This window comes from Euleptes europaea, chromosome 20, assembly GCF_029931775.1.
Source record: "Euleptes europaea isolate rEulEur1 chromosome 20, rEulEur1.hap1, whole genome shotgun sequence".
Taxonomy (NCBI): Eukaryota; Metazoa; Chordata; class Lepidosauria; order Squamata; family Sphaerodactylidae; genus Euleptes; species Euleptes europaea.
The window spans coordinates 4,747,566-4,771,186 of NC_079331.1; the positions used below are offsets into that span (position 1 = coordinate 4,747,566).

General features: G+C 45.9%; 1 protein-coding gene across 1 annotated transcript in view; it reads left to right on the forward strand.

The window, feature by feature from the left end:
• Nucleotides 1–23,621, forward strand: part of SCAPER (S-phase cyclin A associated protein in the ER) — a 125,326-nt gene that overhangs the window by 52,121 nt on the left and 49,584 nt on the right. The window contains exons 23-24 of the mRNA XM_056865979.1: nt 2,566–2,677; nt 16,056–16,171. Of these exons, the coding sequence (XP_056721957.1) occupies nt 2,566–2,677; nt 16,056–16,171 (228 nt within the window). The remainder of the gene's footprint in view (nt 1–2,565; nt 2,678–16,055; nt 16,172–23,621) is intronic.

Here is a 23,621-nt window from a genome sequence, read left to right on the forward strand (position 1 = left end):
TAGATGGCAAATGCGAATGTGGCTCTCTGTAAGGTGCAAAGTGAGTCCCACTGGTCACACACCTAAGTGCCTATGGGGGCATTTAATGCAAGTTATGGTTGAACACATGAAGCTGCCTTATGCTGAATCAGACCCTTGGTCCATCAAAGTCAGTATTGTCTACTCAGACCGGCAGCGGCTCTCCAGGGTCTCAGGCAGGGGTCTTTCATATCACCTACCTGCCTAGTCCCTTTAACTGGAGATGCCGGGGATTGAACCTGGGACCTTCTGCATGTCGGGCAAATGCTCTACCACTGAGCCACGGCCCCGATAGCCTCTGTAAAGAAAGAGAGGAATGCACACTTTCCCAGAACTATGGACACATTTGGGGAATTGTGCGGACCACTACGCCAATGGTAATTTGAGCGAGCCCCTGATTAAATCCCTCCTCTGCGTTGAAAACTCGAGTTTTCTTGATAGCAACCAAATTCCAAATAAAATAAACATCCTACACGAACCCATCCACAATCTGCATTTTGGCAGACGTTTTGAGGTTTCTGCAGCAGCCGCTCGAAACAGCGGGCTGAGTGTGCGCTTTCCGAAAGGGGGAATAGGATTACCTTCCTTGAGTCAACAAATAGCTCGATTCAGCGTTCGGCTTCTGCCATGCCAAGAAATTAAGCAATTCTGTAACAATTGGGGGTAATCTAGGAGAAGGTAACTCTATATTCTCCCATAGGAAGGGAAACGGGAAATAAGAACCTTTGTGTTTCAGAAACTAGAAGCTGCACCTATGGGGCTTTTTATAAAGAATTTTAGGGGGGGATTATTCTGAAAGGGTGGACATAGGGCTCTGCATTCGCGTACTATATCTGAAGGGGGGGAAGGACTCGAAGGAAAAGCCACAAAGCCGGCTCTGTATCTAAGATGTGTTTTCATAAGGAAAAACCGGTTTGAAGTGCACCCCTCCCTCCAGCCAGAACATATAGGCATCAAGTGGCCATCCGCAATTTGTTCAGTATTTGGCTGCTGAACAGCGAAACCCTTGCTGATAGCAGGGATTTCGGGCAATTTATCCAGCTTTTATCATTAAATTTTTCAAAACTCCACCCATCCGCCCCAGTCCAGTTACAGTCAGTGGCGACAAATCTTTGAGATTGTCTGGAAAGGGTGTGCTTTGGCTGCCAACAGTGTCGAAGCTGAGGCGTGTGACCACCCAAAACGAGGCCTGATCAGTGGTGGCACCCCAGTGTTCTCCTGGCATTTTCCCCTCAGTTTCAGGTACCCAGCCAAGACTTTTACATATGCCCAAGCATTTATCATTGATACGGATTGACCATTTACATGTGAGAGCCAGCGTGGTGTAGTGGTTTAGAGTGGTGGTTTGGAGCGGTGGACTCTGATCTGGAGAACCAGGTTCGATTCCCCCACTCCTCCACATGAGCGGCAGACACTAATCTGGAGAACTAGATTTGTTTCCCCACTCCCACACACAAAGCCAGCTGGGTGATCTTGGGCTAGTCACAGCTCTCTTTGAGCTCTCTCAGCCCCACCTACCTCACAGGGCGTCTGTAGGTTGGGGAGGGGAAGGGAAGGTGATTGTAAGCTGGTTTAAGTCTCCCTTAAGTAGCAGAGAAAGGTGGCGTATAAAAGCCAACTCTTCTTCTTCTTTAGTATTTTATGGTGGTGGTGGTGGAAAGTGCTGACAAGTTGCATCTGACTTCTGGTGGCCTCGTTTGGTTTTCAAAGCAAGAGATGTTCAGAGGTGGTTTGCCAGTTGCCTGCCTCTACGTTGCGACCCTGGTATTCCTTGGTGGTCTCCCATCCAAGTACGAACTAGGGCCTTCCCTGCTTAGCTCACAAGAGCTGCTGAGATCAGGCTAGCCTGGGCTGTATCCAAGTCAAAGCTAGTATTTTGTGGTTTTATTGCAGAGGTCCCCAAACTGTGCTCTACAGAGCACTTGTTGCTCTGCGAAACGTCTCCTAGTGCTCCATGAAGAGATTGGAAAGGAAAATGCTACTGTCGTTCGGTTTAGCGTGTAGGTGCTAGGTGAAAATTAGTGCTCCATGACTAATTTCTCTCCTGAAAAGTGCTCCGTGACACGAAAAGTTCGGGGAAACTCTGTTTTATTGGATTGTAACTGCGGGTTCCATTTGGAAGCCAAGGAGCCAGCGGCTGATGGAGTTAGGATATCAGTCTTCCAGATGTCAGTAGGACTTAATCATCAACCCACCCTGGATTGGGACCATTAGTTATTTTATTCCAGAACAAAATACAAAAATTAATTCTTTTTGGGGGGCGGGGGGATAATGAAATGAGCAAAGGATTGAACCAGTGGTCCAGAGTACAAGATAGCCGCCTTATTTATTTATCTGACTTATGGTGACCCCTGGTGGGGTTTTCAAGGCAAGAGACTTTCAGAGGGGGTTTGCCATTGCCTGCCTCTGCGTCACGACCCTGGCATTCCTTGGAGGTCACCCATCCAAATACTTGCCAGGGGTTGACCCTGCTTAGCTTTTGAGATCTGACGTTTGAGGAATTTCCCCGGTTCTAACCTATTGTTCCTTTCTCTTTTATTCGGGAAGGCTGCAGCGATTGGTAAAGGACCTTCTGAAGCAGCTTCAGATTCAAGACGGCAGCAAAGTTTCTGCTCTGGATAGGATTTTAGGAGAGATTTCACGCATACTGGAAAAAGAGGTACATGACTGTATTGTGTGCGTGTAATATCTGACCTGAAAATGGGGCCTTTGGGAATCTTTCCCTCAAGTGGTTAACATACTTCCTGGCTACCCAGAACAATGAATAGTACACTTGAACTCCACATGGGAAAAGTCTGAACACTGGACACTTTTGCACCTAACTAAAAACCCAGAGCGTTAATTTACCTCCTTGTAGAAGGAGAGGGCTTCTTGGGGAGGGGCTGTGGCTCAGTGGTAGAGCATCTGCTTGGCATGCAGAAGGTCCCAGGTTCAATCCCTGCCATCTCCAGTTAAAGGGACTAGGCAAGCAGGTGATGTGAAAGTCCTCTACCTTGAGACCCTGGAGAACCTTTGGCTAGTCATGTATTCTCAGCCTAAGCTCCCTCACGGGGTTGTTGTGAAGATAAAAAGGAGAAGGGGGGAACGATGTAAGCCTCTTTGGGTCCCCACAGGGGAGAAAAGTGAGGTGTAAATGAAGTGAATAAATGCCTTCGTTCCCAAAGTACACATTTCTCCCTTTTCATACTGCATGGTGAAAACCCTTAACGCTTTTAAAAACACAAATGGGAAACCACTGCATCTTGGTGTAAAATGATTTCTCTAGTTATTGGTTAAAGATGAATTTATTTTGATGGGAGGGGGAGTTGAATAGCCACTGAGAAACATAAGCTCGGTGCAGCTTATCAGCCACGGGAAACATGTGATTGCCATTACTACGAATAAACAGAATTTAAATGGAATTCGCTCCCTCCCCTGATCCCGTTGCCGAACGCAGCCAGTTTTGGGGGCTGCAGTTCGGGCTGCGAGCCGCACAGACCCTCACCGAGGAACTTCATATCTGCCAAAGTTTATAAGCTGGTGGAAGTGAGAAGGGCAAAATGCTCCCTGACCCGTGTCGCCGGAGCCCCGTAATGTGGTACAATATCAGATTCTGGCAAAACCCTCCTTCGGTTCAGGTTCACTGAAATCCAAATAGCACAAGCCAGTGGAAGAAAAATAAATACGGGCTGTCGAAAAGGCCTGCCTGGAGAAGGCCGGTTTGAGCAAGGTGGTGTTGACCCCTGGGCCTTTACACTGAGGTAGAACAGCACAGTTCAGCTGTTCTTTGCAGGTGGGCCGTTCCTCTTCATCCAGCCTGGGAGATTTGCATGGGCGTACTCCCCAATCATAACTCCCCAACCTTAACTCCGGCAAGATTTCTCCGGAAACGAACCTACGAATATACTGGCCTCTCATTCTTTCAGAAGTGAAGCTGGTGGTGACTAGAGACAGGGCCTTGGGAATGTGATGTCCTTCTCCACACACACATATGCACACACCATTTTGATTCAAATGCTTTAAGAGAACAATAGGCACAAAGTGTAACCATGGTTAACCATCCTTAGAGGCCCCAAGAGGACCAGGGTACAAAATCCCAGGGCCCCAAGAGGACTAGGGGTACAAAGTCCCCTCGTTCCCTCAAAGGGCGTTTTAGAGCAGGAAAATGGCGCAGTAGGGAGGCATAGCGCCCCAACTTCAGGCTGTGGTCCCTATCTGAATTGGGGCCCTCTCATCTGATAAATAAGTTTTTTAAAACGCTTGGAGCTCCATAGATAGAACATTCCTGTCTATGGGGTTTAGATAATGACTCCTCAATTAATGCATCCCATCAGATGGAAGATGTTGGCTTTTCAATTTTTCCTTGTACTCTCCCTCGTTTTTTTTTTCTTTTGGGCTTTCTGCTTCGGGGAGGGCACTGTGTCCTTGCTGTTTTCCTACACGGTTTGGCTTGCTGTCTCAAACGGTGGCAACGACCGGATTAAAAATGGTTTAAACCCGTTAAAGAAATCGTTAGAGAGCTGACGATTGCTTAGATTGGGGAAGGATAAGAGAGTTTTGAGCAGCTTTTATGATGCTGCATATAACTCAGAGGTTTGTCACAATGGATCCGGCCATATAATGGGACTTTGTTTTGCTATAAACAGTTTAAAATCTTGCACAGAAGACAAACTGTTCTTTTCGTCCTCAGGAAGTAAGGAGACGCAAACATGTGTACAACATTACCAATATCTGTTCTTAATTGGTCCGTTTAGGGCAAGAGAGTGTGTATATTTTACCAGGAAAACATAGATTTGTGTTTGGTAGTATTGATAGCAATCGGCTAATAGAATAATAGGTATAACTCTTTTCAGGAGCTGTTATAAACATGAGTTTTAAATGTTTTTTTAAAAAATCCTCCAGCCTGTGGTTTTCTCAAATGTGTATTTCCCCCTTATCGCTAGTGAGTATCTCTCTTGCGATGGCAGAGAGCCGTTAAGAGTGTGGGTTGCGTTTCTGTCTATAAAAATCATACCATTGCTAATTGTGCCTCTACCCAGTAACCTAAACAAATGTTATTGAATTTTCCTCACAAATTCATCACGAGCCGTTTTATGACAGGGAACGCTTTGTAAGCTGCAGGAGTAACCAAAAAGGAAAAAAAAAAGGTATTTTTTATTTAAAAGTGCCAGAGAACTAATGCAAAATTGATTTTGCAGAGCTTTTAAAGATCTCTGAGCGTCGTAGTCAGTTAACTCGTATGGGCCCATTTGCATCTTTTCCTAAGGCTGAGCTGGATGAAAGCTACACAGTGTTGCAATTTTCCAAGTTCGCTGGGCAAACTAGCATGCTTACGTGCAGAGTTCTGTATGTATATTGGGCAACTGACTGAGAACCCCTTGGGTCAGAGGTCAGCTCCCCGCACCACCAGAGTTGATGGTCATAGGAGGGAACTACGAGTGGTTCCAAGTAGCTGTGAGACGCACCCTAGCCCATGATTCCGTTGTCCCAGGAAGTCAGGTGATATCGGGTGACCAATCTGGTACGGGTACTTGGTATAAAGCCCCCAATCAGCTGCCTTCCCCCAGTCTGGCCAACAGCAGGAAACTAGCAAGTTCTGTCTCTGTCCAGTAAGAATTATCAGCCTTCAGCGTGTCCTGCCCTAGTTCTTTACTTGGTCTTCCAAACAAAGGTGGCATTTCTGGCCCTTCCAAGATACACTTGAGAAGAAGAAGAAGCAGAGTTGGTTTTTATATGTCGACTTTCTCTACCACTTAAGGGAGAATCAAACCGGCTTACAATCACCTTCCCTTCCCCTCCCTACAACAGACACCCTGTGAGGTCGGTGGGGCTGAGAGAGCTAAGAGAGCTGTGACTAGCCCAAGGTCACCCAGTTGGCTTCCTGTGGAGGAGTGGGGAAACCAACCCAGTTCACCAGATTAGCGTCCGCCACTCATGTGGAGGAGTGGGGAATCAAACCTGGTTCTCCAAATTCGAGTCCACCGCTCCAAACCAGCGCTCTTAACCACTACACTGAAAGGTGTGGGCCATTCCTGTTGAAGTCTCAGAAGCCAGAGAGAGAGTTGGGCATGATTTCCAGTGTTTGGTTCAAGAGGAACCTGGCCTTCCAGTTGGAGACTTGAGACTTGGCTGTTGGTCTAAACAAAATCACAGTTCATTAGAAATTCTTCGCTGATGGATAGCTTGCTCTTGGTTCTGAATCCCACGGAGAAGGTACTGCTGGTACATTGATGAAACTCCCATTTTCCAAGGGCGCCCGTCGCACATCGAAGCTGTACCTTGTGCTAGATGTAGGGGATCTTGCTGATGGATGATCCGTTGCACCAGTCGGGCCTCTGTACTAAAGGTTTCATGGGTAGTTTATCAATACAGTGGGCTTCATAACTGTTGGCACGGCAGGGATGCGCCATGACGAATGGCCGATCGCCCTCTTTACTGATGAAGTTAAGAGAGTGCTTTACATTTTTAAGAATGTTATTTTTCTCGCTCCTATCGATGCTGCCAAAAGCAACCACTTTACTATAACAAGAAAGGAAATAAACTGTCAGTAATATAAATGTACCTCTCCCACCCAGTAGCCACGTTCTTCCTTTTGTAATTCATAATCAGAAGAATACCAGAAACAGTAACTTACTGAGAGTTTTCTTCAACTCTCAGTAGGAAATGCTCAGTATTGTGTACAAGCAGGTAGTAGATTAAGCTGCATATAAGGATCCACACTCCATTGGTGTTAAAAAAAGAAGACATAAGGACCAGTAGTGAGTTATCCCAACTTCCATATGTTATCCCAGAATCACAACTGAGCTCCAGGCAACAGGGATTCATCCTCCTGGAGGAAAATGGAAGTTTCCAAGGATGCACTCCTTGTTAAGCTCACTCCCCTCCTCAAACTCCACCCTGCTCAGGCTCTACCCCCAAAGGGCCAAGAATTCCCCAACTTTGAGTTAATGGTTATGGTCATCAACGTACCAGCAGTATCTTCTCCGTGTGATTCAGAACCATGAGCTAGCTATCCATCAGCCAAGAATTTCTAATGAACTGTGATTTTGTTTAGATCAACCGCCAAGTCTCAAGTCTCCGACTGGAAGGCCAGGTTCCTCTTTATATGTGTATGCATACCTAATAATATACATGGGTGTATACACGCACCTAATTTGCAATAGTGAATGCACAGATAAATAAATTTAATTGTAGAATGCCTGATAAATGTCTGCAGTGCTCTGTTTATTTATTTTATTTTGAACATTTTTATAGAGACTTGGATAGAGGCACCTGGCAAGTAGAACAGTACAATGAAATCATAACTCCACAGCATGAAAATGAGCCATAGCGTAAAAACGAGTTGGACATAGAAAACAACTTAAGCAGCTTAAAAATGCTCTAGAGTTCCTCAGAGCCTCAAAAAAAATCATAGTAGTGTTTTTAGAAAAAATCTTATGAACAGTGACATCTGATTCCTGGCTTTTCCCAGTTACTTACTGATAAATTGTCTAAGTTCTGAACTGCAACAACGACTCGTCAGAGATCAAAATGCTCCAAACCCATCTTAGGGCACGGGGAGAGGTTTTTAATCATGGATCCTCCGAGGCTGTCAACTGAAATGCTGAGCTGTTACATTTAGCATTATTCCCCGAAAATGGGTCACATTAAAATTGTGTTCAAGGCGAGAGGAAGAGAGAGAGGAGAAAACTCGATTGCTAGCTTTTCAGTAGGGTTCTATTCCTAGTCGATTACACAGCAGGAAAAAGGAAAGGCAAATACGATGGCATTCAGAAGGGCAGGATCTCTCTTCTTCCCCTGGCCCCCTCTCCAAAGCATTATTCTGCCTCCGGTGAAGCCTCATTATTTCCAAGTGTCCTAATCAATAGGGTCACGAAAGATTGATTCCCGTAGCTGTCGCGCTGTTTATGACAGAGATCATATACAGTCATTTCTAGAACCGGGCCGTAATGGTCTTGTTAACTTGCCAGTCAAGAAATCAGCAGACACATCTCGCTTGTCAGGGGGCGGTGAAAAGGATCTTGATAGCGTCACTCACTGACTGGGAGGAGACCGACACTGTTAATTGAATTTCCCCGGAGAGCATAAAAAACAAAAGCGAGGGAGGGGAAGGGGGTCAGGAACCACACAGGCTGTCAGTGTGGGGGAGCGACTCGCCGTTGATTTAACTCGGCTAATGGCCGGGTCTGGAGAAGGTATCGCCCAGAGGGAGAGCAGAGTTCAGGGCAGTAGCTCCTTCCCACTTACTAAACATCTTTCCCAACTTACACTTTGCAACCAATTGTTTTTTGAAAAAGGGCGATAATAGTTGCAGGGCAGGTGCTATCGTTAAAGGCGTGGCGGGAGAAAATACGAGGTTGGAGGATCCGTATGGATCTGTCCTGTTATCGACAGTGCTTCCGCAGGTAACCCCGTGTGCTGGCAGAATGGATCCGAGTGACCCAGCCCTATGTTTTCTGTTTCAAGACTGCATTGCAGCGATGCAACATTCGTGCCCATCTGCCATAATTATCCTTCATGCATGGGAGTAGGTGACTTGCGGAACTCCCAGCCGCCAGATGTGGCGAGGGCTATGGGCTTAGCTGGATTTTAAAGGGGGATTGGACAGATTTATGGTCTGTCTTTGCTTACGGTGGCTGGATGGGAACTTCAGGCTCAGAGGCAGAATGCCTCCGAATATCAGGGGTGGTCAGCAGGCTCTGCATGTGAGCTTTCCCTGGGTGTCTGACTAGCCACTATTGGGAAACAGGACTAGATGGACTGTTGGTATCTAATGAAGGGAGCTTTGACTCTCGAAAGCTTATACCCTGGAAATCTTGATAGCCTGTAATTGCTACTGGCCTCAAGTCTTGGCTTAATCCAAGAACTGCTCCCATGGGCTCCGGAAGCACCATAAAATAATTTTTAATACATACATTTCATGTGTGTATATTTTCAGGAATATTTCAGATGCCACGAAATAACCTTTCCACTTTGGTTTCAGTCTTCAAGGAGAGGAAATGTGATAATTTCTTAACACAGAAGCTCGGCAGAGGAAAAGCTTCTCGGACCTGAAAAAAGTCCTTATCGCTAACCATTAAGTGACCTTGCGATCTTTCCTCGATGTATATTTTTATAAGATTGAACCACAACTCTCCTCATCACTGACAGGCATTCCCTCTGCGGCCACTAATGGTTTTTTCTCTTTAACGTGTCAGACAACATTTGGGGGTTTCTTTTTATTTTTCGATAAATTTGCAGCCCGCTGCCGTTCCAGCCGTGACGTCGGCTATTTACATTTCAGGCCAGTGTTTGTCGTAACTTTCAAATAGAGGGGGACGCTGGGCAGACAGTGTTTATCGCAAGCCAGAGACAGTCAGGAATGGCTGGCCTCAACCGTGCAGGGTCCGCCTCTGTTATTTACGTTAAAATTGGCGCATTGTTCATGGTATACCGAGCAACCCACTGGTGGCACAACTGTCCCACGCGTCTTGCTTTTACGCTGGGGGTTTACTTTTAAAAATTAGGAGGGAAGAAAAACTTCATTTTGGTAGATCTATTGTTATGGCTGGGGGTACTCAAAATCTCATTTAATTTAAATTATTTATTTATTTGTTGGTTTGTTGGTTTGACTTATAACTTGCCCTCCCCAGCAAGTCAGCTCAGGGTGGGTAACATCATTTAAAAAATACAACAATATATAATATAAATATACATAATAAAACCATCAATAAAATTCTAAAAACCTAACATGATGGCGCACAAGAGTTCCGGAGGGGTCAGTGTGTTAGTCTGTTGTAGCAAAGTTACACAGGAGCAGCTTAATGACGAACCGAATGTATTTGAGCACAAACTTCTATAACTCAGAACTTGCTTCCGCAGATCCGTAAAAGTATACATCTTTTAGGTTTGGTTCAATACCCACGGGGGGGGATTGCAAAGGGAAGCTGGATCTTTTTTTACTTCAGCCCTCTTTGTAACACCTCCGCCACACATGCACACGGGGTATTTAACAAGGCCTAAAGGGTGTCCCTCTTCTCTGCGTCGGAAGAAATGACCTTTGAATCATGAAAGCTCACACTGAAAAAAAATTGGTTCACTTTTCAGGCACTACCTGACTCCTATGAGCACAGATCAGTTTTTGATTAACAGTGACAATGAGCTAAGGGTTTAAATACAAAACTCTGCATCTTTCAAGCTAACAATAACTGCAAGGTTCAGTCACGGGCAACGTTCGCTTGCTTTGAAATATTCAGAAAGGGGGTGAATTTTCAGCAGACGCCGCTTCTTCCATCACATTGCTGCAGCTGTGGAAAGCATTGTACCTAGTGGGGTACGAGGACCTTCGTTTAGCACCGGGCAGGCAGAGGTTCTGTGGTTCAGTCCCCGGCATTTCTAGCGAGACGTAGCAGAGGTGAGAGAGAAGGCTCTTGACCTGAGACCCAGGAGAGCTGCTTCCAGTCAATAACTGGCTTCTTAGCGCTGTGCATTAAGAGAGTTCCAGGTTGAATCCTCAGCATCTCTGGTGGTCTCCAGCCTTTCCTAGCTCCGCTAACGGAGATCCTTTTAGCCGAAGTTGCTGTAACAGAGTGGGATTCCTGAGCCCAAGCGATACAGATTGTTGTCTGAGAAATTCTTCTGTAAACCCATATTTTACATTCTCGAGTTCAGCAGTGCGTTGGGTTTCTTTTTTTTAAAAAAACCACTTTATCCACTAGAGGGGGCAAAACAGTGCTAGGCTGGGCCGTACTTGGAAAGAAAAGAATTAGATGCCTGCACTGTTTATTCAACCATAATGCCGACATTATTTTGTGTGTGATAAAGTTCCTTTAAGGTGGTGTTGAAACTTGAATTGTTGAAGGTGGGAAGTTTTTTGCACGTTTTGGGTTGCTTGTTTTCCATGCAATCCCTAATCCTGCCTAATTTGAGGGTTCATTGTTTGAACTGGCAAAACCCTAAAATTATCGTTCTCTCTAACATAACAGTTTATTAATTTAAGGATAACACGGAGGAGAGTAGAATTATGTAAGCTGCTTCGGGGGCCCATTGAAATAAATAAATAAATAGGCTTAGGCTATATGAACCAATACATTGGGGGGGGGGCTCAGCTTCGTGGGGTCCTGGGGCACTTTGTCCCACCCCCCACCCCCTGTCTGTACCTACCTGAAGTTGTCCATTTCCATCTTCTCTCAACACACAACACAACGATACCTCCAAGTGCCCCTTGCCCATGTGTCTTTCCTGCTTCTGAGCTACTTACCCCTTGATGGGGGGGGGGGGGGGGGGCGGGAAGAGAAAGTTCCAAAGTCTGCCAGAACTGAAATAAGCTCTGAATAAAGTGTGCCTGATTGGTGGTTCTTTGTAAAATAAGCATTGCCGAATATACATTATCGGCTTGGCCTCATTTATTTTGAGCAGAGGCTCCCCCCCCCTTTTTTTTTCTTGGCACAGAAGCCGGATAATTAGTTTTGTGCGGCTGCGGTGACGGCGTTGGTTTGGTTTTATTTAGAACACGGCTGGTCTAGGATCCCTGCCAAGAATAATCCTTGTGCCTTCAAGTCATTGGGATATAAGTCTCAGGGAAGGGGGGGAGAGAAAGAAAGAAAGAGAGAGAGAGAGAGAGAGAGAGAGAGAGAGAGAGAGAGAGAAAGAAAGAAAGAAAGAAAGAAAGAAAGAAAGAAAGAAAGAAAGAAAGAAAGAAAGAAAGAAAGAAAGAAAGAAAGAAAGAAAGAAAGAAAGAAAGAAACTGATGAGCTTAAATGTCTTGGACGCTGTCGATGGTCCCTTCGTGTTTATTGGGTGTTAATGTGCTCAGCTGCTCTGCTCGTATAACCGACAGATCGTCGGGGGGCTTCAGCTCATACTGTTGAGAGAGACCGGGCAAGTATTCCCTGGCAGGGCGGGGTCCCGGGGTGGAGCCGTTCTGCTCCTTGCAAATGAAAAGTCCATCCGTCTCCTCCCTGTTTGACGTCTGTGCAGAAACCTTCACGGTCGCCCGGAGCGGAAGAGAGAAGGAGGTTGTTTTGTCTAGCACGGGGGCTCCCCGACCTTTTTGAGCCTGCGGGCACCTTTGGAATTCTGAAATAGCATGGCAGCGCACCCACAAAAATGGCGGCCACAGGAGGAGGAGCCAGACATAAAATGGCTGCCTCGACTTGCGTTCAGGCAAAAGCTCCACCTGGTCCCGCCTACTTTCTAAAAAATGCTTGGCAGGCACCAGGAAAGATGTTGGTGGGTACCATGATGCCCACTGGTACCATGTGGGGGATCCCTGGTCTAGCGTGACTTAGTCTTTGTAAACACATTCAATTTCGTTCTGTCTTGTACTTTAGAGTCAGTGCTGCATAGTGGTTAGAGTGGTTTTCGAACCTGTAAGCCCGAGCGACGATTAGGCGACATTATCACCGCATGCCTCCCCAGGCCACCAGTAAAAAAACCCCAAAAAAACAGCATGCCAGACAAGGCAACTTTATTTATATAGGTATATTTACGATATAAGCATGTGATACGCAGATCTCAGGCATGCATTCAATGAGACCCTTGTTCCTGATGGCAAAAAGCCAACGCCTTAATGCTAGGTTGGATTCTTTTTGGGATGTGTGCCATTTTTTTTAAGGCCTGGAGGTGAAATCTGGGATTTCATTGTCCCCTCGGGGCGGGGTGAACAGTATAAAAATAGCTGGGTGTCAGAAGACGCTGCAAGTGGCGGGGACAACCTAAGATCCCCCCTGCCGCCATTTGCTTCCCAAAGCTCTGAATTCTCCCCCCTCCCCCAATGTGTAGATTGCCCCAGCTAACAAGCACTGAGGTAGAGCATCAGACTGAGTCAAGGCCTGAGTTCAAATCCCAACTCTGCCATTAAGTACAGAAGTGGGGGGGGGGTCCCAGTTCGTAACGTATGGGTGTCACTTCCCTGAATTCCTTGGAAGAAGAGCAGTTTTTAGAAATCATTCAGATTCAAATAAATGCTAGCATGGTCTCTCTCTTCCCTGCATTCTTTCCTCCTTTCTCTAAAAGATGTGTCCCCTGCTTTTTCGTCATGAAAGTGTTTTTTAAAGGCTGTTGTGCTCATAATTTGCAAAAATGGCCGGCCGTTGGCCAGCAGTGGCCTTTGGAGAATTTCAAACAACCCCACAGGAGTGAAGCCGCGTGTCTTGCCGAAAGGAAATGACAGCTGATAAGAACGTGTCCTTGCTGAATGAAAATCCTGTTCCAGGATCTTGGGAGCGCAGGCCTACTTTTGAAGACCGCAAATGAGAATCCTACCGGCCAACATTTCCGTTCTTCTCGGAGAAGATGTCCTGTTGCAATAGCAGAAGGAGCTCTGTTAAGAGAGTTCCCATTCAGTTAATTCTCTCACACCAATTCCTGATCTCCCCGGTTGCCTCTTTGACTTCAGAATTTATTCAGGGGCAGCAGAAATTATCAATAGCCATGAGGAACTTGGGGCAGCCGCCGTGAGTTGAGTCTCCAGCTATAGTTAGGGCGTGAAAGAAAGGCACTTGGCATCCCGCCTCTCAGGAGGTAAGATTGGCCCGGTGTACCTGCAGGCCTTCCAGAACAAGCTACAGACGTTCCTATTCCGGAAGGCCTTTCGATGCCGTTAAATAAAGCCCTCCGGGCTGTGGTTTTTGTTTAGTTTTTGTTTTCATTTTGGCCTGTTTTCCTCTGCTTAATTTCTAACCTGTCTAATTACCGGTTTAGCGATTCCGGTGTCAACTGTGATTTCATGGATATTGTAATTTAGACTGTTCTAATTTTGTTCGCTGCCTTAGGGAGTCTGCAAGTGGCCGGAAGGCAACATCCTTTATAAATATCTGCAGGATCATGCGGGTTAGATATGCACAGGTGCTCTGATGAATGCCGTGTGTGGTGATGGAAGGCAAAAGATGTTCAGAGGTGGTATGCCGTCGCTTTCCTCTGCATAGCAACCATGGTCTTCCTTGGGGGTCTCCCATCCAAGTACTAACCAGGGCCCACCCTGCTTTGCTTCCGAGATCTAACGAGATCAGTTTGGCCTGGGCCATCCTGGCCAGGGTAAAAATGCCACATGTATCTGCTAGAAATTTAGAACTGGACTCTATTTAGACTGGATCCTCTTTGAGCGTTGCCCGACGTTTCCTCTGTATTGCTGCTGACCTCTGGTGTCTGCTGGCAGGATTGAACAGATTCCGGCTTCCCTCGTCTTTTTAATGGAAATTGAACAGAGCTTCTAATATGAATTAGGGTATTTACCTATAGACGGTATTCTTAAATTTTTCACTCATCCTGTATATATTTCTCAGGAATAAGTGTGTATGGGACCCCACCTTCCACAAAACAGGAGACATCTTTATTGTCTGCCATCCTAGGATTTCTTTTAAAAATTGTAACTGCAGTTGAACACATTTACACTGGAGTAAGTCCTGTGAAGCTCATCAGACCTTAACCCCAAAGGGCAAACTGGAGGCAATGTTTTTGTCAGGGACAGATCCAGGAAAACAGAATCTCAGAACAAAAGCCAGAAATACCTCAATCTTTTATTTAAAATAGTTAAGAAAACATGAATCCTGTTTTGTGGTGTTATCATGGTTGTTCTTCCCTGGCTTCTGTGTTTTGGATCTTGCTTGGGACCAAAGCAGATCTACCTGTAACCTCAGAGAACAAGATCTATCCATAGTAAAAAAGGGATAACCGAAGCCTTTGTCAACTGATGTTTATTATTTCAGTTTGCAACCTTCTTAAAAACAGTGCAGGGCTATTCAAAGGATATGGGAAACGAGCCAATTTTTCCAAGTCCCTGTATCCTCTGTGAGTCACGATGCAGTAGGAACAGCTAGATTCAAGTCCCGTAGCACCTTAGAGACCCACAAGGTTTTCGGGGTACAGGAAGGTGCTTTTGGAGGGGCCAGCCCCTGACGGGCTCAGCTGTGCCTCGTGAACAAACTCGCGAGCCGTTGTCCCCCATCTGCTGCCCCGGCCTCCGACGCGGACACCTCTTCCTCCTTGATCACAATGGACGTAATTATTGTCTGCAGAGGAGTCAAGTACAAAGACAGTTCATCCAGCTTGACCGGGGCTGCACTGCAGGCCACCAAAGATTAACAGCTGTTTCTCCTTTGATTAGGTTAGGTAATAACAGTTACTTTAGTTAATAATTGGATGGATTCCCAGGGCTGTGTAATTCAGGTTTTTTCGGCTGTCATTTTTTTTTTTTTGCTGGCATGGAGCTGAGCTGTATTATTGGAAGGAAGCTTGTAATCCTATTAGTTCTGACTATAGGAGGAAAGATAAGGGGGGATTCGGAGCCATTAAGGTGTTGTATCAGGTAGGGGAATAAGTGAGCCACCCGCATTTGGGGGATCAAGTTTAATTCTGCATCTATAATCACACGTGAACAATCAAATAAACAAAGGGAGCTTAAGCGTCGCTCGTGCTCCTACCAAGACGAAGGCAGATGCTCTGGCTGTTCCTAGTAAATTGCTCTCCCCATTTTTGCATCAAAATGTATGTTCGTGGCTGTTGCTTTAGATTCCTTACTCCCCGCCCACAAAGCGAAGTGGACAGGGGCATCATCTCCAGTGGACATGGGGATATATGCCTGCACATTAACATTAAAGTGCTGTGCGGTTTAAAGTGCCATGCGGTACGCAGCCTGCAGAGGGAGCGGTTCTGGATTGCAGAACAAGCGCGTTTTGCAAATCTGTCTTTCACCCCCCCCACCCACCCCAGGAAGGTATTCTGGGTTCTTGGCTTTTCAACCGATGGAACCGTAAGCTGTTGCTTTGTGGAAGCGATCTCAGGATCTATGCACAATAACCCCCCTAAATAAATAAGCACGCAGAGTAAAGGGGGGGATTGCTCTCAGACTTTGTTTTTAAAGAGCTTCTACAATTATAACCCTTTCCCCCTACAATTTTGAACGGCATGCTAAATAGTTTGTTTGGACCTACTGTTTCAACATCTTTCTGACATCCTGGGCTCGTCTGATACTGAGATAATAACAGTGTTAAACATTGAACTTTGAAATCTGATTAGCTTTGTGCCTAATTTTTCAGTTACATATTTTGACTAATTAATTTTTTATTTATTTAATCCAGAATGCTGCGGATCAGGTGGCCTTTCACGCAGCAGGGGGATTTACGGCCCTGGAGCAGATCCTTCAAGTGGCAATTGCTTCCACCAACCTGAATGCCGTTTCCCGAATTCCTCTGAAGTAAGTAACAGTGCTTCGCTTGCCTTTTTTTGAGCAGCCAGTGAATTATGGCATCCGTGGTTCAGACTATTTTTCTGGCTCTCTTTCTGCCTGACTTTGCTATTTATCTCCAGGCAGCTGACGAATAGGTTTACAGAGGCTTTTATGGACACAATCCGCCATTGAAATCTTATGCAGGACTTGACTCTAAAGCAAGTTTGGAGAGGTTCTTGCGGGGGGGAGTGTCCATTTTGGATCTGTACCACCAATCAGAAGCTATTTAGGGGCAGTATTTGTGAAAGCTCTACTGAGAAACTGACGAGCAAGCCACCCCACAGCCTAGGTGCGACCCTTGCATCTCTGAATGTGGCTGCAAGAAAGAGAATGGAAAACCAACTACTTCTTTGCAACCGCCTGGCCTTTAAAATCTGGTTGCCAAGCCCAAGAGTCCATGGCTCGGATTCAAACCACTGCAGAGTTCTTTACTGCTGTACTTTTTCACCCCAGCCGTCTATACACCTCAGAGGCACTCCCAGGCACAGCGTGGAATGCTGCATAGGAGCCCACAGTGGAAAGGGGAATTGACAGAAATGTCCCTCGTCACTACCTTTACGAGGACTCTTGCTCTGTCTCTGCGCAAGGCGGAGAGAAGTCTGCCCTTTTTCCCGCCGACAGATGAGATGCTAGTTGCAAATACGCTTGAGTAATTTTGCTGTCACCCAACGAGACTGTGAGAGCCCTTTAATTCTTTCTGGAGATCAAAAGAAATGCAAATATTCTGATACATTAGAGGGTTACAAGTATATAGAGAGAACCTTGGGGGTGGGGAGTCTGACAGGAACACAAGAGAAACGAGGAACTTAAAGAAGGAAGTTCCTAATGAATGCTGAAATTCCTTCCAAATGGTGTGAATGGAGCCCTTTGTGAGGGTTGCTACATTTCTGTGATGCCTTTGGCAACGATTCCACTTGCAGGTTTAGGACAAGCATTCAGTTAATCATAGGTAAATTTTGGCAGAGGCTCGTTTTGCAGCTTAAAAAAAACTAATCAGGAATTAATCTGAATAGGAAGGATCCTCAGTAATTCCAGCTGAAAGCTGCATGGTGGTATCTAGGTGAATGTGGAAAACAAAATAGAGATCTGTGTTATCGCGCAAGTTGTGCACGATTAACCGTGGTTTCCTTCGACGTAGCACCTCTTGGCTCCAGGTGTCTGTATTAATGGGGGGAAACAGAGGTTGCTTCCACTGTACAGTAACGGCTTCCGTTTGGCAGCAGCAACAAACCCCTTTCTCCACTGCTGTCGTCACAGATTCATTCAGTTTGTTATGCATGCTGACCGCTGAGTGTAGGAAAGCGGGCAGCTTGTCTGAATCATGAAAGCGGGAATCCCAGACCACCCACAGACAAGGCAGGGGGTTTCTAACATACTCCGGGGACTCCCTGAGTATACAGAAGAATGTTGTAAATCAAAAGAAAAAGTTCTCGCCCTTCAAAACACCCTCGTAAGGGACTAAGCATGCTCCAGGAGGCGTGGAATGTTAAAATTTGCTGAGAGTGAAGGCTGAAGTAGGCAATAATAAGCCTGCGAGTCTGCCTTGGGACCTGCCTCCATTTTAACAGTGCCGTGGGGGCTCAAATTGGTATGAGACAGTGGTGTGGAGGGAGGAGAGGTCCCTGCCTTCCGCCTGCACTGTTTCCCTGCCGCCATTTCAGCTTGGGAAGGTGGCGCGGGGGGAGTAAGGAGCCTTTCTTCCCCCTATTCTGTGGTCCCACACCAATTCAGGCCCCCATGACTCTTAAAAGGAGTTTCCACCAGGAATGCCACACCTCCAAAATGGCGGTGAGTCCCTATGGTGGACTCATGGGCACGTTATCATCTCGTTTGGCCTTCGGTTAAAGGGGGGTAAATGGGAAATGAGCTCACTGAAGTTCTTGAGTGCTTACAGAATCGTAGGGAGGATTTTCAAATTGTTCCTCTTCTTAGCATCCTCAATTTATAGCACTTGAAGGAGTTGCGTTTATTGTAGGGGGTAAAAAGGAGACCGCATGGATCGCCAACCTCATCTACGTTACCTCGTTGGGCCACTTGTTGCGGAGATTACCTGTTTTGTTTAAGATCTTTTAAAAGAATCAGAAGCCATGACTGAAAGAAGCGGGCTAGTTCCAGACAGCTTCTCCATACAGTTATATAACTTGAGAATAAGCTCTTGTCTGCCAAATACAACAGAACCGGCAGATTTATAAACCCCTTTCAGGCAAGCGGCTTAGACTGGAGCCCTAGCCAAGGCCCCTTCAGAGCAACTTTTTGGATGTAAATTACGTTGGCATTCTGAGAATATCGGATAGAGATATTACGCGATTCGCACAAAAGATTAAAAACACAGTTATGAATACTGTAGATGTGCATCAACCTGGAAGAAACCATTGGGTTATACCAGAGTGACATTTAGGTAGCGAGGAAACCTTAAATATTACCCAGGTGTCATGGCGGAGGCCTGAGAAAGCATTGTCCAGGTTGCTGCTGGCAATACATGAATTCCTCCTCCCCCACCCCGGAATTGAAGGAGACCGGGGCTTGGACAGTTTCGTATAGGGCCTGAACGTAGGCAAGGCTGTGAGATTTCAGCCTGAAGGGAGTAACGGGCGACGGAATGTCAGAAGGTGGAGAGCCAAGAATGTCAATGAGTTCCAGATCCCAAAGTTAGATTCTGGCTGTTATGCCTCCAGGCTATAAAGCCCTACGCAGTTTGCACCATAAAGCCCTACACAGTTTGAACCCGCATGTCAGAACGCTCACGTGAACGTAACAAGGATCCCCGTGTCGCGCTCTGGGTCATTTCACACATTATGCAGCATCAAACCCAGTTTGATTGAAGTGCTGTAAGCTGGATCCTTGGCCTGGGAACTGTGTGCAAACGTGTTTTGCAAATGTTTGTTAAGAGACCTATATGGGCTTGTGATTTAGCTAGAGATTATGCAAGATTGGATTTTTTTTTTTAAATTTGGTGCCTTTTAGTGACTAGGAAGATGTGCAGATGCGTACCATTGGGGCCTTCAAGGTCACTCAATCAGCTTGGTGGCTGAGCGGGGATTTGAAACTGCGTCTCCCCCCCGCCCCCAAGTCTGACTTGCTTTTATTGACTGTTTTTGTTGCTAATGCTTGTCCTGATATTGATTTTATGGATTTCGGGTTTTATATTTGTCATTATTGATATCCTTTCTTATTTATTGTTATTGCTGTTTTAATGTTAAAGTTCCTCGAGCAGGTATGGACAGGCCACACATAGATAAAGAAATAAGTTCATAGAATCATCGAGTTGGAAGGGACCACCAGGGACATCTAGTCCAGCCCCCTGCACAATGCAGGAAATTCACAACTACCTCCCACACACACACACCCAATGACCCCTACTCCATGTCCAGAAGATGGCCAAGATGCCCTCCCTCTCATCATCTGCTTAAGGTCATAGAATCAGCATTGATGACACATGGCCATCTAACCTCTTAAAAACCTCTAGGGAAGGAGAGCTCACCACTTCCTGAGGAAGCCTGTTCCACTGAGGAACCACTCTGTTGGAAAATTCTTCCTAATGTCTAGACGGAAACTCTTTTGATTGAATTTCAACCTGTTGGTTCTGGTCCGAACTTCTGGGGCAGCAGAAAACAACTCGGCACCCTCCTCTATGTGACAGTCCTTCAAGTACTTGAAGATGGTTATCATATCCCCTCTCAGTCTTCTCCTCTTCAAGCTAAACACACCCAGCTCCTTCAACCTTTACTTATAGGACTTGGTCCCCAGACCCCTCACCATCTTTGTTGCCCTCCTCTGGACACGTTCCAGTTCTCGGCTCCCGTTGGTCAGTTGGATTTTTGACCCTTTCCCCCCTCTTTCAAAGGACAGCTAACTGGTCATATCACCAAATACCTTTGAAAGCGACCCCCCCCCATGTCAAAAGAGGTTTGCCCCTTAGCAGAGAGAAAGAGAGACAGTAAAATGGCAGATTAGGGTAGTTCGACTATAGAAATATTTCAGTTTGCAGTGGTTTTTAATCACTTCATCACTACGGATGTTTCATATTTCATTGCAGGACTGAGAATATAATCAACCTTCACATAAATCTTAGAGATTTTTATGTTCCATGGTTTAAGTTACAGCCGGCTTCAAATTTTAAAAAGCCGTAAATTAGGCAATAAAGGGATGAGATGAAGAAATCTGAGGTTTCGGAGGGAGGGAGGGAGGGAGAGAATCTGGAGCGTGAGGTCTGTATTTATAGCTTTTGATCTTCAGGGGACATTCCTGCCAATTCAGACCTTCTTCTCGGCATTTGCACACCTTTTGCGCAGCATGGTGCAGTGGTTAGGAGCGGTGGACTCTAATCTGGTGAGCCGGGTTGGTTTCTCCAGTCCTCCGTGTGAAGCCAGCTGAGTGACCTTGGGCTAGTCACAGTTCTCTGAACTCTCTCAGCCCCACCTAATTTACAAGGTGTTCGTTGTGGGGAGAAGAAGGGAAGGTGATTGTAAGCCGGTTTGATTCTCCTTTAAAAAGGAAGAGAAAATCAGCATATAAAAAACAACTCTTCTTTTTGTCTTCTTCTTCCAAATAGTTACTAGCAACCAAGTCCTATGAAACAATAAGCAGTGCTTTATTAGGATTTGCTATCGTCAAATACAAAAAGGACGGAAGCTGATTTAGAACCCCAGTCATCCAACAATAATTAAAAATGGTAATAACCCATTTGCCTTCTGGGTATGTTTGTTGATGCTTGATATTTGCAAAGGGGTGAAAAGTAGGAAATGCCACTATCTGAAGGAAAAAAAATTGAGAAATGGACTTTTACAAACGGAGCTTATTCGTCTGGGCAAAAATTCGTGCTTAACGTTTGAGGCCTTGCACAAAAAGGGTGACGGTTGACAGCTGCTGTTGCCTTAATAAGATTAAAATAAAGAAATTAGTTGTGCCGACTTTAATCTGCCGTTTAACACCATAAACCACCTGGGGCCTGCCTGGCTACTGACACTTCCAATTTCTGAATTGCAAAAATTGTTTAACTGGATCTGAGCTATGAACACTTCGAAATGTATTCTGATTATCGCAGTCGGTCGTTGACAAGCTTATTGTACTCTTCTGCCCAGTTTTTAAATCCCAGTTTTAATGTAGCGAACAATCAGTAACACCTCTCTTTTCCTGGGCTTTCTCCCCACCTCCCCTTCGGACATATGGTTTATGCAGAAAACCACAAAGTGTGGATTGTCATTTCTCTCTAGCAGATGCGGCAGTAGGACTCAACATTCCCTTTGCACGTTTTTCTAGCCCAAAGTATCCTGGGCGAAGAATCTGCCTAACGAATCCTGGGGTTGCAGAGGTGAAGTTCTCACGAAGTACATCTAAATTACCACATGCTTGGAAGAGCAGGAGATCTTGTTGTACTAACCGCTTGTGATATGTGTCTGAGGTTGGGAGCCTTGGGGGGGGGGGTGAAGCTAGAAGGTAGGCCCACGTAGCTACTCAGGACTCCTCGTGTTTAGGCATAGCTAGCCTGTGGACTGCCGTTTGCTAACCGCTACCTTTGTATAGGCCCGGACCTGGATTGCCCAGGCTAGCCCAATCTCATCAAATCTGGGAAGCTAAGCAGGGTTACTATGTATGGGTGTGAAAGCTGGACAGTGAAGAAAGCTGATAGGAAGAAAATAGATTCCTTTGAAATGTGGTGTTGGAGGAGAGTGATGCGTGGACAGCCAAAAAAACAAATCAGTGGGTTATAGATCAAGTCAAGCCTGAACTGACCCTTGAAGCCAAAATGACTAAACTGAAGCTGTCATATTTTGGCACATCATGAGAAGACCAGAGTCACTGGAAAAGACAGTCGTGCTAGGAAAAGTTGAGGGCAGCAGGAAAAGAGGAAGACCCAACAAGAGATGGACTGGCTCAATAAAGGAAGCCACAGCCCTCAGTTTGCAAGATCTGAGCAAGGCTGTCAAAGAGAGGACGTTTTGGAGGACTTTCATTCCTAGGGTCGCCATGAGTCGGAAGCGACTTGACGGCACTTAACACGCACACAAGCAGGGTTGGCCCCAGTTAGTACTTGGGTGGGAGACCACCAAGAAGGTCTGGGGTCACTGCGCAGAAGCAGGCAATGGCAAACCACCTCTGAACTTCTCTTGCCTTGAAAACATAAGAACATAAGAAAGGCCATGCTGAATCAGACCAAGGTCCATCAACTCCAGTAGTCTGTTCACACAGTGGCCAACCAGGGGCCTCTAGGAAGCCCCCAAACAAGACGACTGCAGAAGCATTATCCTGCCTGCGTTCCACAGCACCTACTATAATAGACAGTGCTCATCTGATCCTGGAGAGAATAGGTGTGCATCATGACCAGTATCCATTTTGACTAGTATCCACTCCCCTCTTCAAGCCTTCCAAGTTGGCAGCCATCACCACATCCTGAGGCAGGGAGTTCCACAATTTAACTGTGCGTTGTGTGAAGTATCTCTTCATACAACAGGGTCACTATAAGTCAAGTGCAGCTTGACGGCTCTTTCCACCACCACCTTTCCGTATGTCAATTTAGCCTTTTGCAATGAAATTGCAACTGTTCTCCCCCCAGCCGTTGCATCCGAGGACTAAGGACTACACAAAGACTAAAATAGTTAACGACAATAGACAATATGTTCTGCTTGACTGTTCTCCGTCACTGTCATTTGGGAGGACAAAATAGACGCCACCGTGTTTCGGTCGTTCTGTTTGCACGCTCTTCAGAAGAAGTGTTAATGGCTCCCTGAAGGTAACGGCAGAAGGGGCTAGCCCCTCTGGTGTATAACAGAAACCGTTTATGGGCCTGCTCTGTTCAGGTGCATTGACTTCCCCCACCACCAAAACAAAAACAAACAAAAAAACCCACAAATGTCCCTCTGCTATCACACCTTGCCTCTTCCAACCATGTTTGAGAATTCAGCCGAGCCTTTATAAACGGCTCCTGACTGAGCGGTATTGATTAGACGGGAAGAGGGGGTTCTTGTCTCCTTCTCCCTGAAGATTTTGTTGCTCCACTGACCACCGTTTGACTCTTCTCCTAACTCCGGGTATCCTGCAAAAGATATTTAAAATGTGACTGGCCACATCGCTAGAGCTTCAGTGGCTAGCATTTGTGCATCGGAAGGCACGTTTAAAAGAATTTCGAGTCTTGTCTTCAGTCAGTTCTACAGATCCACACGTGCTCTTGATCGTGCAATGCTCTTGGGCAAAGAAGTTACTTTTAATCTCCTATAATCTGCTTTAATTGGGTGGGAGAAGTTGAAAAGCGGAATATAAATATTTGAATGGATATTTTAAAGGGGGCGTTTCCAGTGTCTTCGGAATTCGCTCTTCCCTCTGGGAGGCAACCTGCCTTTAGCCTGCGCCTCAGTGTCAAACAACAACAAAAATGTTTTTCGGTGTGTAACTCTCGATCATTTTTGGTTGGCGCATGATT